General features: G+C 32.8%; 3 protein-coding genes across 10 annotated transcripts in view; 1 reads left to right on the forward strand and 2 right to left on the reverse strand.

Moving 5' to 3' along the window:
- Window positions 1-1,959, reverse strand: part of LOC111711931 (ATP-binding cassette sub-family G member 8) — a gene marked incomplete in the record, with an annotated part of 21,283 nt that extends 19,324 nt beyond the window's left edge. Inside the window, 1 exon segment of the mRNA XM_023486416.1 lies at window positions 1,468-1,959.
- A 1,750-nt stretch (window positions 1,960-3,709) lies between these two features.
- On the reverse strand, window positions 3,710-8,569 carry LOC111711940 (uncharacterized). Of its 8 annotated transcripts, none has more exons than XR_002767358.1 (8): window positions 8,381-8,569; window positions 7,014-7,061; window positions 6,254-6,291; window positions 5,658-5,732; window positions 5,330-5,391; window positions 4,320-4,369; window positions 4,052-4,162; window positions 3,710-3,797 (listed from the first exon to the last, which is right to left on the reverse strand). XR_002767358.1 is itself a non-coding variant. In XM_023486448.1 (8 exons), exons 1-7 carry the CDS (start codon window positions 8,495-8,497, stop codon window positions 4,054-4,056), a joined length of 486 nt encoding a protein of 161 aa, XP_023342216.1. In that variant the 5' UTR covers window positions 8,498-8,569; the 3' UTR covers window positions 3,713-3,797; window positions 4,052-4,053. The 8 variants fall into 8 exon arrangements, 5 of the variants coding, with proteins under 5 accessions (XP_023342216.1, XP_023342202.1, XP_023342224.1 ...); XM_023486448.1 differs by having other exon boundaries at window positions 3,713-3,797; window positions 4,320-4,356; XR_002767355.1 differs by having other exon boundaries at window positions 3,714-3,843; window positions 4,041-4,162.
- Window positions 8,570-11,992: 3,423 nt separating this feature from the next.
- The window catches only part of LOC111711976 (ATP-binding cassette sub-family G member 5-like), a 22,712-nt gene continuing 15,027 nt past the window's right edge, over window positions 11,993-19,677 (forward strand). Inside the window, 8 exon segments of the mRNA XM_023486480.1 lie at window positions 11,993-12,344; window positions 12,468-12,517; window positions 14,996-15,059; window positions 16,298-16,415; window positions 16,552-16,658; window positions 17,649-17,747; window positions 18,409-18,553; window positions 19,176-19,329. Of these exon segments, the coding sequence (XP_023342248.1) occupies window positions 12,162-12,344; window positions 12,468-12,517; window positions 14,996-15,059; window positions 16,298-16,415; window positions 16,552-16,658; window positions 17,649-17,747; window positions 18,409-18,553; window positions 19,176-19,329 (920 nt within the window). The 5' untranslated portion in view covers window positions 11,993-12,161.

The following is a 19,677-nucleotide window of genomic DNA, read 5'->3' on the forward strand; positions in this document are numbered from 1 at the left end:
CCCCCAATTCCCATGATCAGGTAGAAGATCGCTTGAAGGAAAATACTGTTTTAATTGTAGTTTCCTTCGGAAGGCGTGGCGTCGGAAAAGGAAGTGGGAGGGGATCCGTTGGAGGGGGCGGCGGGGAGGTGTAGAAGAGAGAGGGGGAGATAGAGCTTTTTATTTCAGGGAAATTATGTAATAGTTGGAAAGAGAAGGAGTGGTCAAGCAAGGAAAGGTGGATTTGTAAATCATGAATCCGGAACCAACTTATATTGAAGCAGGAACTTTAACAGGTTAAAATCAACTAAACCTCAAAAATTAAATTAAAATTAAAGATTTAAAACTGAAAATTAACAAAAGCTATTTAAAACTTAAATTAACGTCTGAAATTAACATGATTTTCATTGAAATATCATAATTTATGTCAGAGTTGAAATTTAGCATAAAATAAGAAAATAATATGTTGATAATAAACAATTTTTTAAGATAATTGCTTTTCTTCCACTATTTCATTGAACTCAATAATGCCATATACGATCAACATTCATAACATTCTTATCTTTGGTTCATCATTCGTCGTTATTTTCTGTTAAGAAACATTACGGCAAAGGAAAGAAAGAGTGTGAGAGAAAAAATGTTTTTATTCAAATATTTTTTTTTTTTTAAGTTTATGGTTTTCTGACAGGAATTAAAGCTTTTAAATTTGAAGGATTATCTGATATTCGTCATCTGACAAACAGTACAAAAGATGAGACTTCAGTGTATTTTTCGACCTACGGAAATCCGCAATACTTCACTTCTCACCTACGACAAATCCGCTATACTACACATCCGACCTACTAGCACGTGGTTTTACAGCTGCTAAATGGACTTGTGGCCACAGCTCCTGTCCTAGCCGCAACGCTCGGCCCAGGAATTGGCTTAACCTAACCTAACCCTCAAATCTAATACAAAAATAAACATTTGGCGTAGATCCGATATTGCAGTAGGTCGGAAAGTTAGTAGGTCAGAAGTTCAGTAGGGGGAATGTTGCGTATAGACGATGTAACATTATCCAAAGGTGTTCCATCATCGTTATATCGGGCCTCGGAGGCGCAAACATGATAGAAAAAGGGGGGGGGGAGGCGGAGAATATTTTAGTTATTATATCTTACATTTGGTCATTTAATCTTTAGAAAGAATAAAGAAAACCTTAAAATTTTGACTCCTTCTCATCAAAATATATGATGTAATTTTACCCCTTTTTATATATACTGCTTTTGACCTGTAAATTTCCTTTTTTCAACGCCTATACGGTAGATACCCATTTGAAAAAGAGAAGGCGGTCGAAAGAAGAAGAGGGGGAAATTTTAGCCCTTCTGCTCAATTATACAAAATATGCATGTTGAAATTCGGAAAGAGAAACTTAATCAACCTTTATGGGTTAAAAATCGTAATCACACACTAAAACTGGTTGGATAATATGAAGATTGGAAATGGATCTACCTTGGAAAAGAATTTGCAGATTCCGTCGTTTTCTTGAGCTGATCAATGCACTTAAATATAAACGATTTAACGAACAATCTGGACAAGACGGTTTCTCACTGTTAATAATTTCTTCTACAAATTTGAACTAACTCTATAAGTTCACGGTGTTGATCTTCCAGGAAACCTTGCTCCGGGTTCAAGCGTAACCAGGCTAATAAGTTACTGTTCTACAGTGCTGTCGGATAAGACGGGTTAAAACCTTTTTCCAAGAAAATGAGTTTTTCTCCAGTTTAATTGCACATGGTGCGAGAAGAGGGATAATTTCCAGGTTTCACTTTAATTCTGAAACTACATTTTTCTAACAAACACCTTTGTCACCAGCAAAAGGGGTGTCGGACTTTCTCCGATACATTCCTTCACCTTTCACGTAAACATATGAGAAACCACTGTAGCTGTGTTGTATAGCGGTAACGGATACGGCAGGGCAGGTCCGCAACCAATACTGTTTAAAGGTAACCAGGCGTACAGCCAATACTAGGCGTGCATGGCAGACTAGGCAGTATACCCGGAGATATGTCTATACCTGGATTCTAATACACGGCGTTAAACTCTAATAACTCTAGTACAGGGTTATATCTATGTATGACAACTCTCTCTCACTCGTGAACCAGGAATAAAAAACTAACAGTGAAAGTAAGCGAGGACGAAGAGTCAGCTTTAAAAAATAGTTTTTAAGGTAAATGCAATAACATGATTAAAAGTAAAATTTATAAATAAGTTTACGAATTTAGAAATTGTTGAAGATATTTTAACAAAGATTTCCTATGAACAACAGTAGTTACAGCTAAAACCCCCAAATATTTCATACAATGAGAAATACTGATTAAAATTGGGTCTAATAAATCTTAAATAATAAGCAGATTGCTAACATTTATAGTAGGATTGATTTTTTTCCAGACGACACGGTGCAATTATACAATGCATAATGTAATTTGCAGGTAGTGCTGTGCATTCCACTGCACTGGTTCGTTTTTACCTTTATATTCTTTCAAGTTCCAAATTTTGTATAAGTGTATTGTTTTCCAAATTGCTGTTGTGCTTTTATATCAATACAATGAAGACGGCTTTTTTATTTAAGTTTTGATTGTTAACAACCTTTTTTTCGAATTACAAGTTTACAAGTAATCAAAGAAAAGCTTTTTTAATGATAGTTTCTCAGGACTTCTAAGTTTAAGTGTATCCATGTTGTTTAACAGCTTGAAACAAATCAAAATTGAAAGTCGTCTTCATTGTATTGATATTATTGCCTACTACTGTACTATGCCAAATTTTGACCCTAGCATAAAATATAGGCAAAAAGCGAACCAAAAAAGGCCCAGTAGCGACCCAAAATTCGATTGTTTTTCATTTTTTTTATTCAGGATAGAAGTATAGCAAAGTTTTATAAAAGCAAACTTGAACTTATTGCAGTGTACACAGCGTACACAGTGTGCACAGTGTACACAGTGTGCAGTGTACACAGTGTAACATTCCTGAATTCTAAAAAATAAAAAAGATCCGAAATTTTCTGAAAATCTCCATTTTAACAAATTTATAAACTAAGGATAGTTTGACGGAAGTGTTTAATTGTAAAACCACATTATCTGTTGCAAAGCATGAAACCTTAATTCTTATAGATATAACGGTAGTTATATAAACTATCCTAGATCAGAAAACATGAAACCTTAATTCTTCTAGATATAACGGTAGTTATATAAACTATCCTAGATCAGAAAACATGAAACCTTAATTCTTCTAGATATAATGGTAGTTATATACACTATCCTAGATCAGAAAACATGAAACCTTACTCTTTATTTTAAATATGGCAGTTAAATTAACTATCCTAGATTAGAAAACATGAAACCTTGATATATCTTCTAGATATAATGGTAGTTATATAAACTATCCTAGATTAGAAAACATGAAAACTTGATATATCTTCTAAATATAACAGTAGTTATATAAACGATCCTAGATCAGAAAACATGAACACTTGATATATCTCCTAGATATAATGGTAGTTATATAAACTATCCTAGATTAGAAAACATGAAAACTTGATATTGATATATCTTCTAAATATAACAGTAGTCAAGTAAACTATCCTAGATCAGAAAACGTGAATTCTTAAACCATCTTCTAGATATAACGGTAGTTAAATCACACAATAACCTGGTAGAAAATAAACTATCCTAGATCAGAAGAAAAACATAAGACACTCAAGAAAAATAAATACGTCTATTTTCATAAAAAAAAATATTATAAAATCAATAAAAAACGTGTAAAACATGGTATTATTAAAGGCACTGTCGTTGTAATTTCAGGTTAGGTTCATTTTGAAACGGAACATGTCTGATTTACAAGAAACGGATATCTTTGTTTTCTGAAAATTGATCATTTTAGGTTGTGATTTCTCTCTAAAATAGAAGAAAGAAAGAAATTGGCAGAATTTTCAACTTTAAGATTAAAAAACCTGATATCTTTCAATTGTTGATAAATTAAAGGTTTAAATTGTTGTAAATCAGGCATGTGGGGTCGCTCTAAACTACGTTGACAGTCCCTTTAAGGGCTGAAGTAGTTAATAATTCTGTCTGGTGATGAGTAGAGAGTAGTAAATAAATCATCCGGGTCCTCGTAGTATACAGCTCCAGGGATAGTCGAGTAGTCTTTCCTAGATAGATATACTCATATTACATAGATATATATATTTATATACATAGATATATATATTATTGTACATAGATATATATTATATATAAAATATAAATATATATATATTCATTTATATATATATATATATATATATATCCAATACGTAGTTATATAACCTGTGTTTTCTTCTGCATATCTTGATAAGTCCAAACACTAGTTAATAAAGCTGAGTCAGGTTTATAATATTTATCAACAAGGTCTTTTTGCTCATCATCTCTCTCTTCAGATCATTCTTTTCTTTCTGAACCTTTTTTTGATTAATTTGCTTTCTTTATCCGTCCTAAATCCTTTTCTTATATGTCCTTATCTTACTTCCTTATCTGCATCCGTCAGTTATCCTTCTTCATCCGTCCTTGTTTAGTTTACTTCTGTACAAACGTCTTGTCATATATAAAATGGTCCTTGTGCTTCTTTAAATCTATCCGTCTTTTCTATTTCTCTTTATCCGTCCTGGTACTTTTCTTTGTCTGTCCTTGTACTTCTCCATATCCGTCTTTATACTTCTCTATATACGTCCTTGTATTTCTCTTTATCCGTCTTTGTACTTCTCTATATCCATCTTTATACTTCTCCACATCCGTCTTTATACCTTCTTTATATCCATCTTCATACTTCTCTATATCCGCCCTTTACTTCTCTATATACGTTCTTGTATTTCTCTTTATCCCTCTACTTATCTTTATCCGTCCTGCTACTTATCTTTATCCGTCCTGCTACATCCGTCCTGCTACTTATCTTTCACCGTACTGCTACTTATCTTTATCTGTCCTGCTACTTATCTTTATCCGTCCTGGTACTTATCTTTATCCGTCCTGCTACTTATCTTTATCCGTCCTGCTACTTATCTTTATCTGTCCTGCTACTTATCTTTCACCGTCCTGTTACTTATCTTTATCCGCCCTGCTACTTATCTTTATCCGTCTTTGTACTTATCTTTATCCGTCCTGCTACTTATCTTTATCTGTCCTGCTAATTATCTTTATCCGTCCTGCTACTTATCCTTATCCGTCCTGGTACTTCTCTTTATCTGTCCTGGTACTTATCCTTATCCGTCCTGGTACTTCTCTTTATCTGTCCCTTCCTCTCTCGTAATCCATGACTATATATAAAGTCCTGCTTGATATTCCTAGGGTTAGGGCGGAGAAAATAAAGATGAACAAGCTTGTTAACCATCCTGCCAACTCATTTCTAAACAGTATAAAACATCATAAACAGTTTAGAACATTTATTATCACATTTTTTAAAATCTACAGAAATTACAATTAATCCGTAATATTTGGGGAAAAGATTTAAAACGTGTATATGTATTGGGTTGTCCACAATTAATGATACTGTAAAGACAAGTTACCCTTGCTAGGCCTAAAAACTAAAGCATGGATGACGAATTTATAAAAATGCAATACAAAATGCCGTCCCTCTTTTTCTCATATTTTGAGATAAACCCTGGGGGGTACCTGGAGAGTAGGATTCCAAGGGGGGAAATAATTCCCAGACAGAAGGAGAAAAGAACCAGATATTTCCAACTCTGACTTCAACCAATTCAATATTTATCCCCCTGCTTAGTTCATGCACTATAGTCTCAGTAGAAGTAAATATTTCCATTTACTGATAGCGCCGATTCAAGCATTTTTAACTCTGATTGGATAATGGGACAGATAGAAAGATAGATGTTACCACCTTACAATTTCTATTGGTTCAGAATAGACAACAAACACGTGACTGAACCCTGATTGGATCAGGCGCTGATGGACTTGGCATACAGGAGTTCATGGTTCCCTAAACTAAAGAGAAACAGTTTAAGACAGACATTGACACGAAGCCGGGAGATGGGGGAAAGTTTGTCTTTTTAACTTTTTTCTTTTGTTTTCTTTTTACAATAAATTTCTAAGGTTGAGGAGGGGGGGGGGGGTTAGGTTTAGAATAGATAATGTTTAAAACGGATTATGTCGATCAGACAAAGAAATGAAAGAAAGGATCCTAACTATCCTCCCAGAAAAATCTTTTATTAATGATTTAAATAGCGTTGTTAAGAATAAAAAATATTTAATTCCTGATTGATCTTTGTTCTTCTTCCTTCTCAATAACTTCCTTTCAGAAATTCAAAATTCAAATGAGAATGTTCAGGAATTTTCACGAGGTGCACCGGAGAAAAAACGGATGCTGCGTTTACAAAAAATGTTACCATTGTACACTAAGAACCAAGGTTATAATGCAAGGAAAGTTAATTGCAGTTGCGTATACTCTGCGTACATATTGAAACCAGTTCTCTCTGGGCGGAATTTGTAAACAAGAATAGATGCATCAGTGTTCGTTTAGTATCCGAGGAGGTTAAAGCATTAAATTTTTATGATTTTGATAATTTACATAATATTTTCATATGACCTGAATATTTCATTGATTTTATATGAGAAAGATGAATCCCATGTCAGGCTTCGAAATCCGTCTTGTGTTTACATTACCACCCAGAGACAGTACACTGCAGTACAAAAAATGCGTACACCTCTGAAATAACTTTCCTTGCATTATAACCTTGGTAAAACCCATAAAACTGTGGAAAAAGAAGACGATATTTTAGCAATTTAGTATTTGATACTACCATAAAGCAAATAGTTTCACCAGTTATTTAAAAACCAACTTATGAAGTGAAAATTTAACATTTTTACAGATAAAAAATATTTCCAACCCTTTTTTCCATTTAAATTTGTTCTACCAACATGTGATATACAATAGTTTATATGTAATCTAATAAATCTTAAATCCCTATTGTTGGGTAAATTTCAAATTAACTTTGATCTATGAATTCCTCAAACCTCATCTGGAAGAAATACACTCCCATCATTTTCCTCGTACGAGTTTACCTATAAGAGATTATATTAGCTCTTCTCGAAAAGAACTGTTTTTTTTTAACAATTAGTACTAATTTTTAGTACTAGCCATTTTTTTGCCAATTGTACCTTGAAATTGATCTAGGAAACGATATGCATGCAAATATTTTTGTTGAGAAATTGAAAACCTTCTACATTCTTATAGCTATCTTTTAATACTGAAAAATCGCAAAAAAGGTAGTAATTTCTAACGGATTGTTAGTTAAAATTGCAGTTCTGAACATTTCCAAAAATATATAAATCGTAACAATCCAAAAAAATTAAAAACACCATGGAGAAATTTTACAGTTTAGAATGAAAACGACAATCTCTCTTGAGTGCTCTGGTCTGCTCGGTTGATAAAGGTTTCAAAGTTAACACTTTTTAAGTGGTCCAGGTATAAATAAAGAGTGCACCCCCCCCCCCCCCCCCCACCAATTCACAACGGTACCCTTGAAACCTTAATCTGATAACAAATGTGAAAGATAACGTCGTTTTTAAGTTTTTAGTTTTAATAATTTATCCATCATTTTTGAAGCAAGAAATGTTGAGTCACTTTTGCAGAGAATCCACAAATTAATTAATCAGATTTTAAAACAAAAACATGAATATCTACTTCATACTTTGTCAGACAAAGCTTCAAAGGGTACCGTTGTAAATCGGACATACTTTTCGAGATAGAATTATATAACTCCTTTTCACCAAGCCAGTAATCTCAATCAGCATAAAATAATCTGTTTTTGTTTTTTAAGTAAAAAAAAAAGTCTGGGGGTCTGTCCTAAAAAACGATTTTTGATTTTGTTTTTTAAAATAATATTTAGCTTACAACTTGTTTTCGAACATTCCTGGAAAATATGAAAATGTCGTCTTCATTACCAAAAATCCTCGAAACAGGAATAAATGTAACTCTCAGATCATAACAATTAAAACATATTATGAAAAATCAACTATATATAAATGTGGCGAAAGATAATCGATGACTATAGGTTGTAATATCTGAATGATTTGTTTGAAATTAAATCGATTTTTTTACGGTCTAAGTCGTATGTTGCAATTTTCTCAATTTGTATGGACACTACGTTCTTCGGTATGAGACAATTTAACAGTTTTCTCCTTACAGACGCAACAGATAGAAGTAAGATTAGTAGCGATCAAAAATGCATTAAACCTATACTCCCTTTCATTTTTCGCGAACATTCACTTTAAAGGCATGGCAACGCTTTAAAATTGGCTTTGTAACTAAAATTTTGACTTAAATCTTTATTGCGGTCACGCGGTGTAGATCTTACTTATGAAATTTAGACGATCCTTACTTCAAAGATGAGATGAGAAATAGGAGAAACGGATCCACAGGTTAGAAACCTATTCTTCTCTCCGTCCTGTGTAACCACTACGCTAGAACACTTTTTCTCAGTCCAGTCCTCGGACATTCTTTAGTCTTAAAATACGATACACCGATTTATTATTGATGTTTTTCTATTCAGTGTACTTGAGAACAATTGTACACTTTAGAGATATATGTACGCCGCGCTGACGCGGAAATGTGCTTATTAACCTCAACTGAGTCTGCAACTTAAACGTTTTCTAGTTTTAGAACAGGGTTTCGCTTACGAAATTTTATTTGTCTGATTCGTTAGAAATTTTCCAGCTGCGACGTCCTGGCTAGCTAGCCAGGGAAATGGCAGCCAAATCACAACTAGAAAATGTTTTACGAATCGATAATCATGTTTAATTGTTTTCACTCCAGGCCCGAGGAAGGGGGGGACGGTGTTTTTTTTTAAGAGAACCCCCCCGGCCCCCCCCCCTGCCTCTAGACCGTGTTGTGCCTTTGTCCTATTTAATGTCAGATAAACCGCCTGGGAATAAAAAAAATAAATTATGATTAACAGGAAAATATTTATGAATCCCGAGATTATCCGAATTTTATTAAAGACTTAAAGTCAGATTTTAATCCTGAAAATGAAAATGAGGCAATTAACCGAGCCTTTTTTATATCATATTATAACCTGTACTATTAGTTAATCTGTTATTGTTATAGCAATAATATATTTCTGAAAATATTCAAAGCACAAATAAAAAATCTTTAGCAAAATTTCAAAGTGTGAGAAATAATTAAGATGAAAATTGTTCCAATGATTTCTGTTTAACATAGTATACTTTATAGGAATGGACAACTGAGAGAAGAAATATTTGTTGTTTTTTTCCTTAATTTGGGGGATTTGTAAAAAATATGTGTGTCAAAGACAAAACATGTGTTATATGTTTATGATTTATTTTTATAGAAAAATCGATTAATGCAAGTATTCCTAAACCATCATCATAAAAAGCTTTTAAAAACATCCTCGAATTATATTGTTAAATCAAACTGTTCTTTTCTTCAAATCTATATAGAACATAAAAATTCACAAATTGTATTCTCTATATTTATTGAATTATGTATATTGTTAAATTGATAAATGATATTTTGCTTGATATATTTTGGATTATTAAATCCAATATTATACCCTTTTTTCATACAAAGTGTTGAAAATTCATTTCTTACAGTGTGTCCAAATAAACATTTCAACTCCCGTCCGTTGTTTTTGAAAGACCCTGTATCTAACTCAGGGTTCTAATGTTTAGAATAAGGTGTGTATATGTGAATATGAATGTTTACTAACTTAAGAGCATGCTTACGAGGAATCTTGCCAATCCTTAGACTAGGGTTGTTCAAACTTGAATCCTTGGACTAGGGGTGTTCAAATTAGAATCCTTGTACTAGGGGTGTTCAAACTAGATTCCCTGGACTAAGGTTGTTCAAACTAGAATATCAGGACTAGGGTTTTTCAAACTAGAATCCTTGGACTAGGGTTGTTTAACCTAGATTCCATGGACTAGGGGTGTTCAAACTAGAATCCTTCTACTTGGGGGTGTTCAAACTAGATTCCCTGGACTAAGGGTGTTCAAAACTAGAATCCCTGGACTAGGGGTGTTCAAACTAGAATCCCTGGACTAGGGGTGTTCAAACTAGAATCCCTGGACTAGGGGTGTTCAGACTAGAATTCCTGGACTAAGGGTGTTCAAAACTAGAATCCCTGGACTACGGTTGTTCAGACTAGAATCCCTGGACTAGGGGGGTTCAAACTAGAATCCCTGGACTACGGTTGTTCAGACTAGAATCCCTGGACTATGGTTGTTCAAAACTATAATCCCTGAACCAGGGTTGTTCAAAACAAGAATCCTTGAACCAGGGTTGTTCAAAACTATAATCCCTGAACCAGGGTTGTTCAAAACTATAATCCCTGGACTACGGTTGTTTAAACTAGAATCCCTGAACTACGGTTATTCAAACTAGAATCCCTGGACTAGGGGTGTTCAAACTAGAATCCCTGGACTAGAGGTGTTAAAAACTAGAATCCCTGGACTTCGGTTGTTCAGACTAGAATCCCTGGGCTAGGGGTGTTCAAACAAGAATCCCTGGACTAGGGGTGTTCAGACTAGAAGCCCTGGACTAGGGGTGTTCAAACTAGAATATCATGACTAGGGGTGTTCAAACTAGAATCTCTGGACTAGGGGTGTTCAAACTAGAATCCCTGGACTAGGGGTGTTCAAACTAGAATCCCTGGACTAGGATTGGTCAAACTAGAATCCCTGGACTAGGGGTGTTCAAACTAGAATCCCTGGACTAGGGGTGTTTAAACTAAAATCCCTGGACTACGGTTGTTCAAACTAGAATCCCTGGACTAGGGTGGTTTAAATTAGAATCCCTGGACTAGGGGTGTTAAAATTAGAATTCCTGGACTTGGGGTGTTTAAACTAGAATCCCTGGACTTCGTGTTGTTCAAACTAAAATCACTGCTGGACTAGGGGTGTGCAAAACTATAATCCCTGGACTAGGGGTGTTTAAACTAGAACACCTGAACCAGGGTTGTTTAAAACTATGATCCCTGGACTAAGGGTGTTCAAGCTAGAATGTTTGGACTTTTTTCCTAAATTTATAAACAAGAATTCCTTGAGTAGGGGTGTTTAATCTAGGATTCCTTATCTAGAACTGTTTAAAAAGATCTACTTGGCTAGGATTGTTCTAACTAGAATTCTATGATTAAAGGTAAATGCTCTAACCAACCCTTTTCAATTTTTTAAAGGAAAAACATTTCAAAGGATAATATTAATCCTTTATCGTTTTAAGGACGGATAATATACCCATTGAAATTACTTCAAATCTACCAGTTTTGTACAGAAATCCGTCAACAAAATTATCCCTTCTGAAAAGGCATGTCAAGAAAAATAGAACAGAAACCCCTTGATTGCCGGTAAAAAGATTCATTAATGGTTCTATTTAATTCTTCTCTGTTTTATTTTCTGAACTGATAGATGTGTCACGAACCAATATTTCAAGTTGTTGAATAATATTTGACAAATGCTAGTTGTTAACTTGATTAATCTTTACTTCAACACTGCAAACAAAATGATAAATGGTGTCGTGCTGCCTGCATAATATTTATGGAAATAAATAAAAACTTTTTCATTTAATAATTATGTGAAATAATTAATTACATCTATAAGTATTAGATATAATATTCTAACCTTACTAGACCATAATTCTCTCACAGATATACGGTCAAATATTAATAATAATTATAAGCTTATCGTTATTATAATAATAAATTTTTTTTTTTAATTTAAAAAGTTTTAAAACCATAACGTACTGCTCTTTATTATAATAGTTTCACCATGACATAAACCTACGTAATATGATTATAACAGTTTTTTATAACATGCATATGTTGAAATTGAAATACTTTTAAGTAACACTTATAAACAAAATAATTGCCAATAATATCCTCCCTAACTGTTTTTCTATCAAAACGCAAGGTTTAGCAAACTTGAAGTATTAAGAGATCTGAACAGCCCTACTCCCAGTCCTACACGGAGCGATGTCCATTCCAAGTTTAGTTGAGCTCCAGTCCTGGAGGAAACTGCCAAAATATGATCTGATCCGGGCATGGAGATAGAAGGGAAGGAATGAAAAGATCACTTTGTGATCATTGATCTTTCAACAATGATCTTGTCGATCTTTGGTTTCTCAGTAGCATATCGTAAACGAGTTTTAAAATGACGAGGAACGAATATTTCTCCAGCAATCGTGGGAAAATCCTCGAATTCTCTGGAACTGTGTGCTCCGAGGTTCCACGTCAACCTCCTGGATTGAAGACGACTGCTCCTCAGGGTATTCTCAAGAACAAGAACCAATTAATCCAACAGCAAAGAATTGCTGGACACAACTTACTTGATAAGGAAAACCGTCAATGTGCTCATGGGGTTGAGGTCTTCATAAGGGCCCTTAGAGTGTGTGTGGGGGGGGGGTAATAATATATTTCACACGAATGAGAGAATAATTTTGACGGATTGTGAGGATAGGAGAATATTTCCAACTACGAGGATGATAATATTCCTGTAACAGGATGGAGGTTCGCTTTTATTTTAACATAATTTATTTTAAAGGGACTGTCAACATGATTTAAGTGAGCCACCATTTAAAAAAGTTATATACAGTTATATACAAAAAGTATGAGACGGTAAAGACGACCTGAAACTCTGAAAAAACGATCATTTCAATGATTAATTAAGTCTTCTTTCCCAAATATTGTTTTTAATGGCTTATTTAATGATGTGGCAAAGAAAGAAACAAATTTACAATTGGATTGAGTCATGAAGATAAAAGAAACCTTGACAGTTTATGAATGACGTACAATCGTTTCTGAAGTCTCATCCTTTGTGAGAAACCCTGTACTCAGGACCAAACCTTTATAGAGAATTACTGAGAAAGATATCGTCGTTTTTTATATCTTGAAAACATATCAATTCTGTCAATTTCCTTCCGTGTCTGAGCTGAATACGTCCTTACAAGTAATTTTTATACAGTGAAACCCTTAATAACAAATACATCGGAAGAATTTATCAAATGTCGTCTTGACAATTTTTCAATGAGTTTTAAACTATATTACGTAAATTTCAGTATTTGCGAAAATAAATAAATAGTCATGAATATGCGGGAACAGTTTTAAAGAGTTCCATATAAACATTTAATTAAAAAAACTAAATATCGGCAACATTCCATTATCAGAAAGTGAAGAATACGACATTTGATGAATTCTTTCGTTGTATTCGTTATTAAGGGTTTCACTGAACTACAGTTGAAAATTCTCCAATTTTGAAATGTTTGGTTACTTGGAATAATATAAATAGTCCTTTTAATTATTTGACAAAAATATTTGATAAATGATGAAAATAGAAAAAGGAGAAAGAACGAAAAAAAAACTAAAATAAAAACTGTGTCAGAATAAGTGTGAGATTGTTTCAATATATGTTTAAAAGGTGTGCCACAGCAGCAGCTTACATTTATGGTATTCCAGGCACTAACAATATTTAAATATAAAAGGGAGGGAAACTTTAAATATTATGCATTAGCAAAACCGGTTTATAACTAAACAGGACTGGACACTTTTATAGAAACGGAATAAGTTAAATTTATTCGGTCCGATATTTTAGTGTTCAAAACCGATCAGTTAATCTGAATATTCATTGTGGACATTTGATTTCTGCTTAATCCTCTCTAGTTGGTTGAATTTTATACAATTTTCTGGATACAAACAAAAGATTAAATAAATCTTGAGATTAAAACAAAGATGAGATCAAGCACTAATCATGATATTCACAATTCTTAAGTTTTCAGATCTGAGCATATTTTGATGTGAACTAGTTGAAGATTTGAATGGGGGCCATTCAAAAAAGAACTATACCTGTACTTAATGAAATATAACTTCTAAGTATTGTGACTTTTATAAAATCTGGTCAATCTAAAAGGTAGAAAAGGTCGACAAGAGAAGAAGGTAGATAAAATTCAAATTTACAGGGCGTAGAAAAGGGTGATATTTAAATCTTCGTAATCGTCAATATAAATTTTTTTTTAAGTCTGTTGTGTATCTCATTGTGACTGGAAACCCAGCCTTCATACTTTTAAAAGCTTAAATACACTTAAGTCTCCGTAAACCTCAACATCAAAGGTTCGCACAACAACATTCTCCTTTTTTTATAAAAGATATTGTCTTTTTTTGTTGTACGAATACCTAAAAACTTATTGTTTTCTTGACAATCTAAATTCGAAATAAAAATAATATTTTCTTGATTAAAAAAGCTCAGTATTCTGACATTTTCTTAACAAGACATAAAGATCGAGTCATAAAAAATAATATAAAAATTTTGCTTATCATTTTAGAACTTTAAAACGTTTGTTTTCTAATAGATTTTTCCTTTTATACAGTAGAAGCTGCATCATATTTTCTAGATTGTTGGTGCAGTTTTATACCGTAGAAGCTGCACCATATTTTCTAGATTGTTGGTGCAGTTTTATACCGTAGAAGCTTGTTGGTGCAGTTTTAAAAAGTATCAAATACGAAAAATATTCAAATACGTAAAATTTCTATTAAGATTATTCTAATAATAGGAATAAAATACCAAATATTGTAAAGTGGAGAAAATATTCTTTCTAAATATAATATTGGAACTATTTTTTACACTTTAAAGTGAATGTTCACTTTCAAGAATAGGTTCTAGTTAATCTGATAATCCACATGAAATTTTGTCGTCTTTTTCTAAAACCAAAAATTTACTCCAACAATACATGTTTGTTAAGACTAAAATTTAACTGGTGTAAAGTGTACGCTAGCTTGAAAGCTTTCAATCATAACTCCTCTTGGAACAACGTTTGGATTTTCTTATTTTTTATTCTTATTTTTTATTTCTTATTTTTCGAATACTCGGACGTGGAATCAATACCACAGGAGCAACGAGGTCACAAAGTCGTACCAGAGCTGAGTGACCTCCTTCTGTCTAATGTTTACTGAAAATAGAAAATATTTAAAATTTATTGAATTGTTTATTTCCAGGTTGGAAGCAATGATGACTGCAGAATATATTCTGGAACTTGGAAACGTATTCCATTCAGGACAGGTAGGATAGGTAGATGGATATATAGATAGATAGATAGATAGAAAGATAGATAGATAGATAGATAGATAGATAGATGAATAGATAAATATACCTATTTAGATAGGTAATTAAAGATAAATATACCTATTTAGATAGATAAATAAAGATAAATATACCAATTTATAAATAAACAAGTAGATAGATAGATAGACAGAGAGCTAATGCATAAAAAAAAATATTATTTTTCCTCTATTTCTTCCTTTGAGTTTACATACAGGGTGTCCCACAAAGCATGACAGTTGATAAATAGTTATGAATGTCGTCTTCCATATACTGTATTAGACATTAAAGGCTTTTTGCAGTTTATTTCGTTAAAAAATCTTTTGCTTGAATATATTTTACTTTGAAATCAATTTTACTATAACGTGACTCCCGTATAACATTTTATTATTTTCTTTGTATCAAACAACCTAACAAATTATGGAAGAAGACTATCTAAACTATTCACCATCTGTCATGTTTCGTAGGACACCCTGTACGTCCTAGTATAGATATTTTACGAATTGCTCACATATCAGAATCCCAAGTTTTCTTAACAGAAAATTCTTCTGGTAACATGGAGAGCTGTATAATAATATTATTTTAGATATAAAAATAGAAAGACGGTTAATTAATTCAAAAATATGTACTACGGTTATATCAATATAATAATTACGACTTTCGATTTCAATTTTGATTTATTTCAAGCGTTTGAACAGCATGGATGCACTAAAACATAGAAACAAAGAGAAGCTGTCAATTAAAAACAGATTCTTCTTCATTACTTGTAAACTTGTAATTAAAAAAAAACTTGTTAACAATTAAAACTTAAATAAATAAGTCTTCTTCCTTATATTGATATAATCGCCTACCACAGTATGAACATTTTCAGACTTTAGTGAAAACAATTAAACACAATTACAGAAGCTGGTTGGTTCTGTTAGAACCGGAGAAGTTTTCTAGGATTGTTTTATCTCTAGGTAGAACCTGGAACCTGCCTACAGAAGCTGGTTGGTTCTGTTAAAACCGGAGAAGTTTTCTAGGATTGTTTTATCTCTAGGTAGAACCTGGAACCTGCCTACAGAAGCTGGTTGGTTCTGTTAGAACCGGAGAAGTTTTCTAGGATTGTTTTCTCTCTAGGTAGAACCTGGAACCTGCCTACGGAAGCTTGTTGGTTCTGTTAGAACCGGAGTAGTTATCTAGGATTGTTTTATCTCTAGGTAGAACCTGGAACCTGCCTACAGAAGCTGGTTGGTTCTGTTAGAACCGGAGTAATTTTAAAGGATGTTTCTTTGGAGGTTCATGGCGGAGAGCTTACTGCCGTCCTAGGATCAAAAGGTAAATTTTTCGGAATTTTTTAGATTCAGTTCAAGAAACGTTTATCAGATTTAGTTCTGGAAGATTTGGGTTTAAAACAATGATTAAAATTTTTTTTTAAACGTTCATAAAAAATGTTGAATAAATATATTTTTAGGTTCAGGGAAGAGAGCTCTCCTTGAAGTGATATCTCGACGAGCTCAGGGTCCGACACGAGGACAGATTCTACTCAACGGAGCTCCGATGTCTATGAGACTTTTCCAGGTACAAATATTTCTAATTTTTTTCGTCGTAATTTCAAGTGATATGTGCACACTTTTAAACTTGAGGATCTGATTAAATATACCTGCAGGGTATAACCACAAAGGGATAGCAAAAAGGAATTAAATTAATCCATAAGTCTACATAAAATGGAGACTAATACTTGATACCGAGATCCGCAACACACAAGTTCAAAGTTAAAAAGTTTGTTTTTATTCATTCAGCGTTGTTTTAAATGTTAAGCTTTATTTTAATTGATTTAAATCTGATTATATTGATTCAGCTTGGTTTTAATTGATTTAAATCTGATTATATTAATTCAGCTTGGTTTTAATTGATTTAAATCTGATTATATTGATTCAGCTTGGTTTTATTTGATTTAAATCTGATTTTATTGATTCAGCTTGGTTTTCATAGATTTAAATCTGATTATATTGATTCAGCTTGGTTTTATTTGATTTAAATCTGATTATATTGATTCAGCTTGGTTTTAATTTATTTAAATCTGATTATATTAATTCAGCTTGGTTTTAATTGATTTAAATCTGATTATATTGATTCAGCTTGGTTTTAATTGATTTAAATATGATTTTAATGATTCGGCTTGGTTTTAATTGATTTAAATCTGATTACATTGATTCAGCTTGGTTTTAATTGATTTAAATATGATTTTATTGATTCAGCTTGGTTTTAATTGATATAAATCTGATATTTTATTGATTCATCTTGGTTTTAATTGATTTTAATCTGATTATATTGATTCAGCTTGGTTTTAATTGATTTAAATCTGATTTTATCAATTCAGCTTGGTTTTAATTGAATTAAATCTGATTTTATTAATTCAGCTTTGTTTTAATTGATTTAAATCTGATTTTATTAATTCAGCTTGGTTTTAACAAACAATTTTATTGAATTAAAACAAGTTTTTATCCACGCTCATGTTTATTTTAATTTTACTGATGGATAAATTCTCAATATTTTGTTTTTCCTCAGGAGAATTGTGGTTATGTGACCCAGAAGTGTGATCTTTTACCAGGTTTATCAGTTTATCAGACACTTAGATACGCTGCTAATCTTACTATTGGAAAAAAGGTAATATATGCTCCAATCTGTTCTAATATCCGGGTTTCTTCTCTTATATTTCCTTCCTGCTTTTAATTGAAAAGAAGTCTGCTTTTAGTAAAATGTCTTCAGGGTGAACTGTTTCATGAAGGAAATCATATAAATTTCTGAATTCTTTGCTGTGGTAAGACTTCCTAAAGAAAAATAATAATTCAAAGACTTTTTTCTCAATTCATTCCTATCTTTCTTAAATATAATAATTCTAAATAGTAAATCTTCAGTTAAGTATTATATTTGAAACAAATAATATTAAAGAAAGACTTTGAATTTCTAAATGTGATCTGAAAGGAACTCTGCTCTTGGCACAATCTGTGATTTTCTTACCTCTACATCTTTGCAACCCAATGTCCTTTGATATGTCCAATAGACCTTTGATACTATACACTTTTAACATTCTGTAAGATAAAATATGCTAAGTATTAAATATTGAAAGTTTACACAATCAAGTTGCAAAGATAAAGAGATTAGAAAATTTGGGTATTTAACAGAAAAATTAAAACCTTTTTTTCAGGTTTTAATTTATTAAACTAAAGTCAAAATAGTCTAATTTATCAAAAATTGCCTGATATCGTTAACTATGGGAAATCAAAGACAACCTATAATTCGTCTCCTAAAGATTAGGATAACCTAGGTATCTGGGTATGTGAAGGAGTCCCGGGTGAAGGTAGTACTAGCTGACCTTGCTTTGACCCAGGTCAGCAATAGACCGGTCAGCTCTCTCACTACCCCGGAGTATAGGAGGCTCTGTATAGGGGTTCAGCTAGTCCGGGATCCAAGTATGTATTTTCTCCTATTAACACTTTATCTCAGTAACCATAAGGAAGTTAATGAAATGAATAAATCCAAATTAAAGATTATCAATATTTATTTAGAAAAACAAGAATATCTTCAGCCTTCTTTGGATCAGATCAAAAAGTACCTTTGTAAATCAACTTGTAACTACTAAGTTAATTTAAATTAGTCATTAGTGTGGATGCCAAAAAGCTATAATGGGATAGAGTTGTTTTTTGCTAGAAAATTTTTTTTAAATACTAGCCTTAGAGGGCGCTTCGCGCCCATCTTCTAAATTAATTGTGAACATGTTCTCTTTGTGTACATCGTAAAACAAAACAAAAATAATTCGCGGATTTTCACAAAAAATTTCGTGGAATTTCAAAATTTTCAAAAATTTAATGAAGATCGAATTTTGATGGAGACAAATATTTAAAATTTTGATCAATCATAAACCTTCCCTGTGGTCAAGTGATGTCCCACAAAAAGTTTGGACCCGATCGGTTCAGCCGTTTTGACGTTTGTTGGATACAAACAGACAAACAAACAAACAAACAGACAGACAAGCCAAATTTATATATAGATAAGCTATAAACAACCCTTTTAAACCCTGGTTTCCTTCTTTAGTCCTTCTCCTACTGGATGAACCGACATGGGACCTGGATCCTTTAAACACATACTTCATCGTATCCATTCTCTCCCACCACGCCAAGAAGTACAACAGGATCATCATGCTCACCATGGAGAAGCCGAGAAGTGATATTTTCCCTTTTTTAGATAGGTAAACAAGAAGTAATAGAACTATGGTACAACGATAGGTAAATGCTGAGGAATATAACTTTGGATACAGGGATAGGTAAACAGGGTGTTATAGAAATAAGGATACAGGGATAGGTAAACAAGGAGTTATAGAACTAAGGATACAGGGATAGGTAAACATGGTGTTATAGAACTAAGAATACAGGGATAGGTAAACAGGGTCTTATAGAACTAAGGATACAGGGATAGGTAAACAAGGAGTTATAGAACTAAGGATACAGGGATAGGTAAACAGGATGTTATAGAACTAAGGATACAGGGATAGGTAAACAGGATGTTATAGAACTAAGGATACAGGGATAGGTAAACA

Source organism: Eurytemora carolleeae, unplaced genomic scaffold, assembly GCF_000591075.1.
Source record: "Eurytemora carolleeae unplaced genomic scaffold, Eaff_2.0 scaffold110, whole genome shotgun sequence".
Classification (NCBI taxonomy): domain Eukaryota; kingdom Metazoa; phylum Arthropoda; class Copepoda; order Calanoida; family Temoridae; genus Eurytemora; species Eurytemora carolleeae.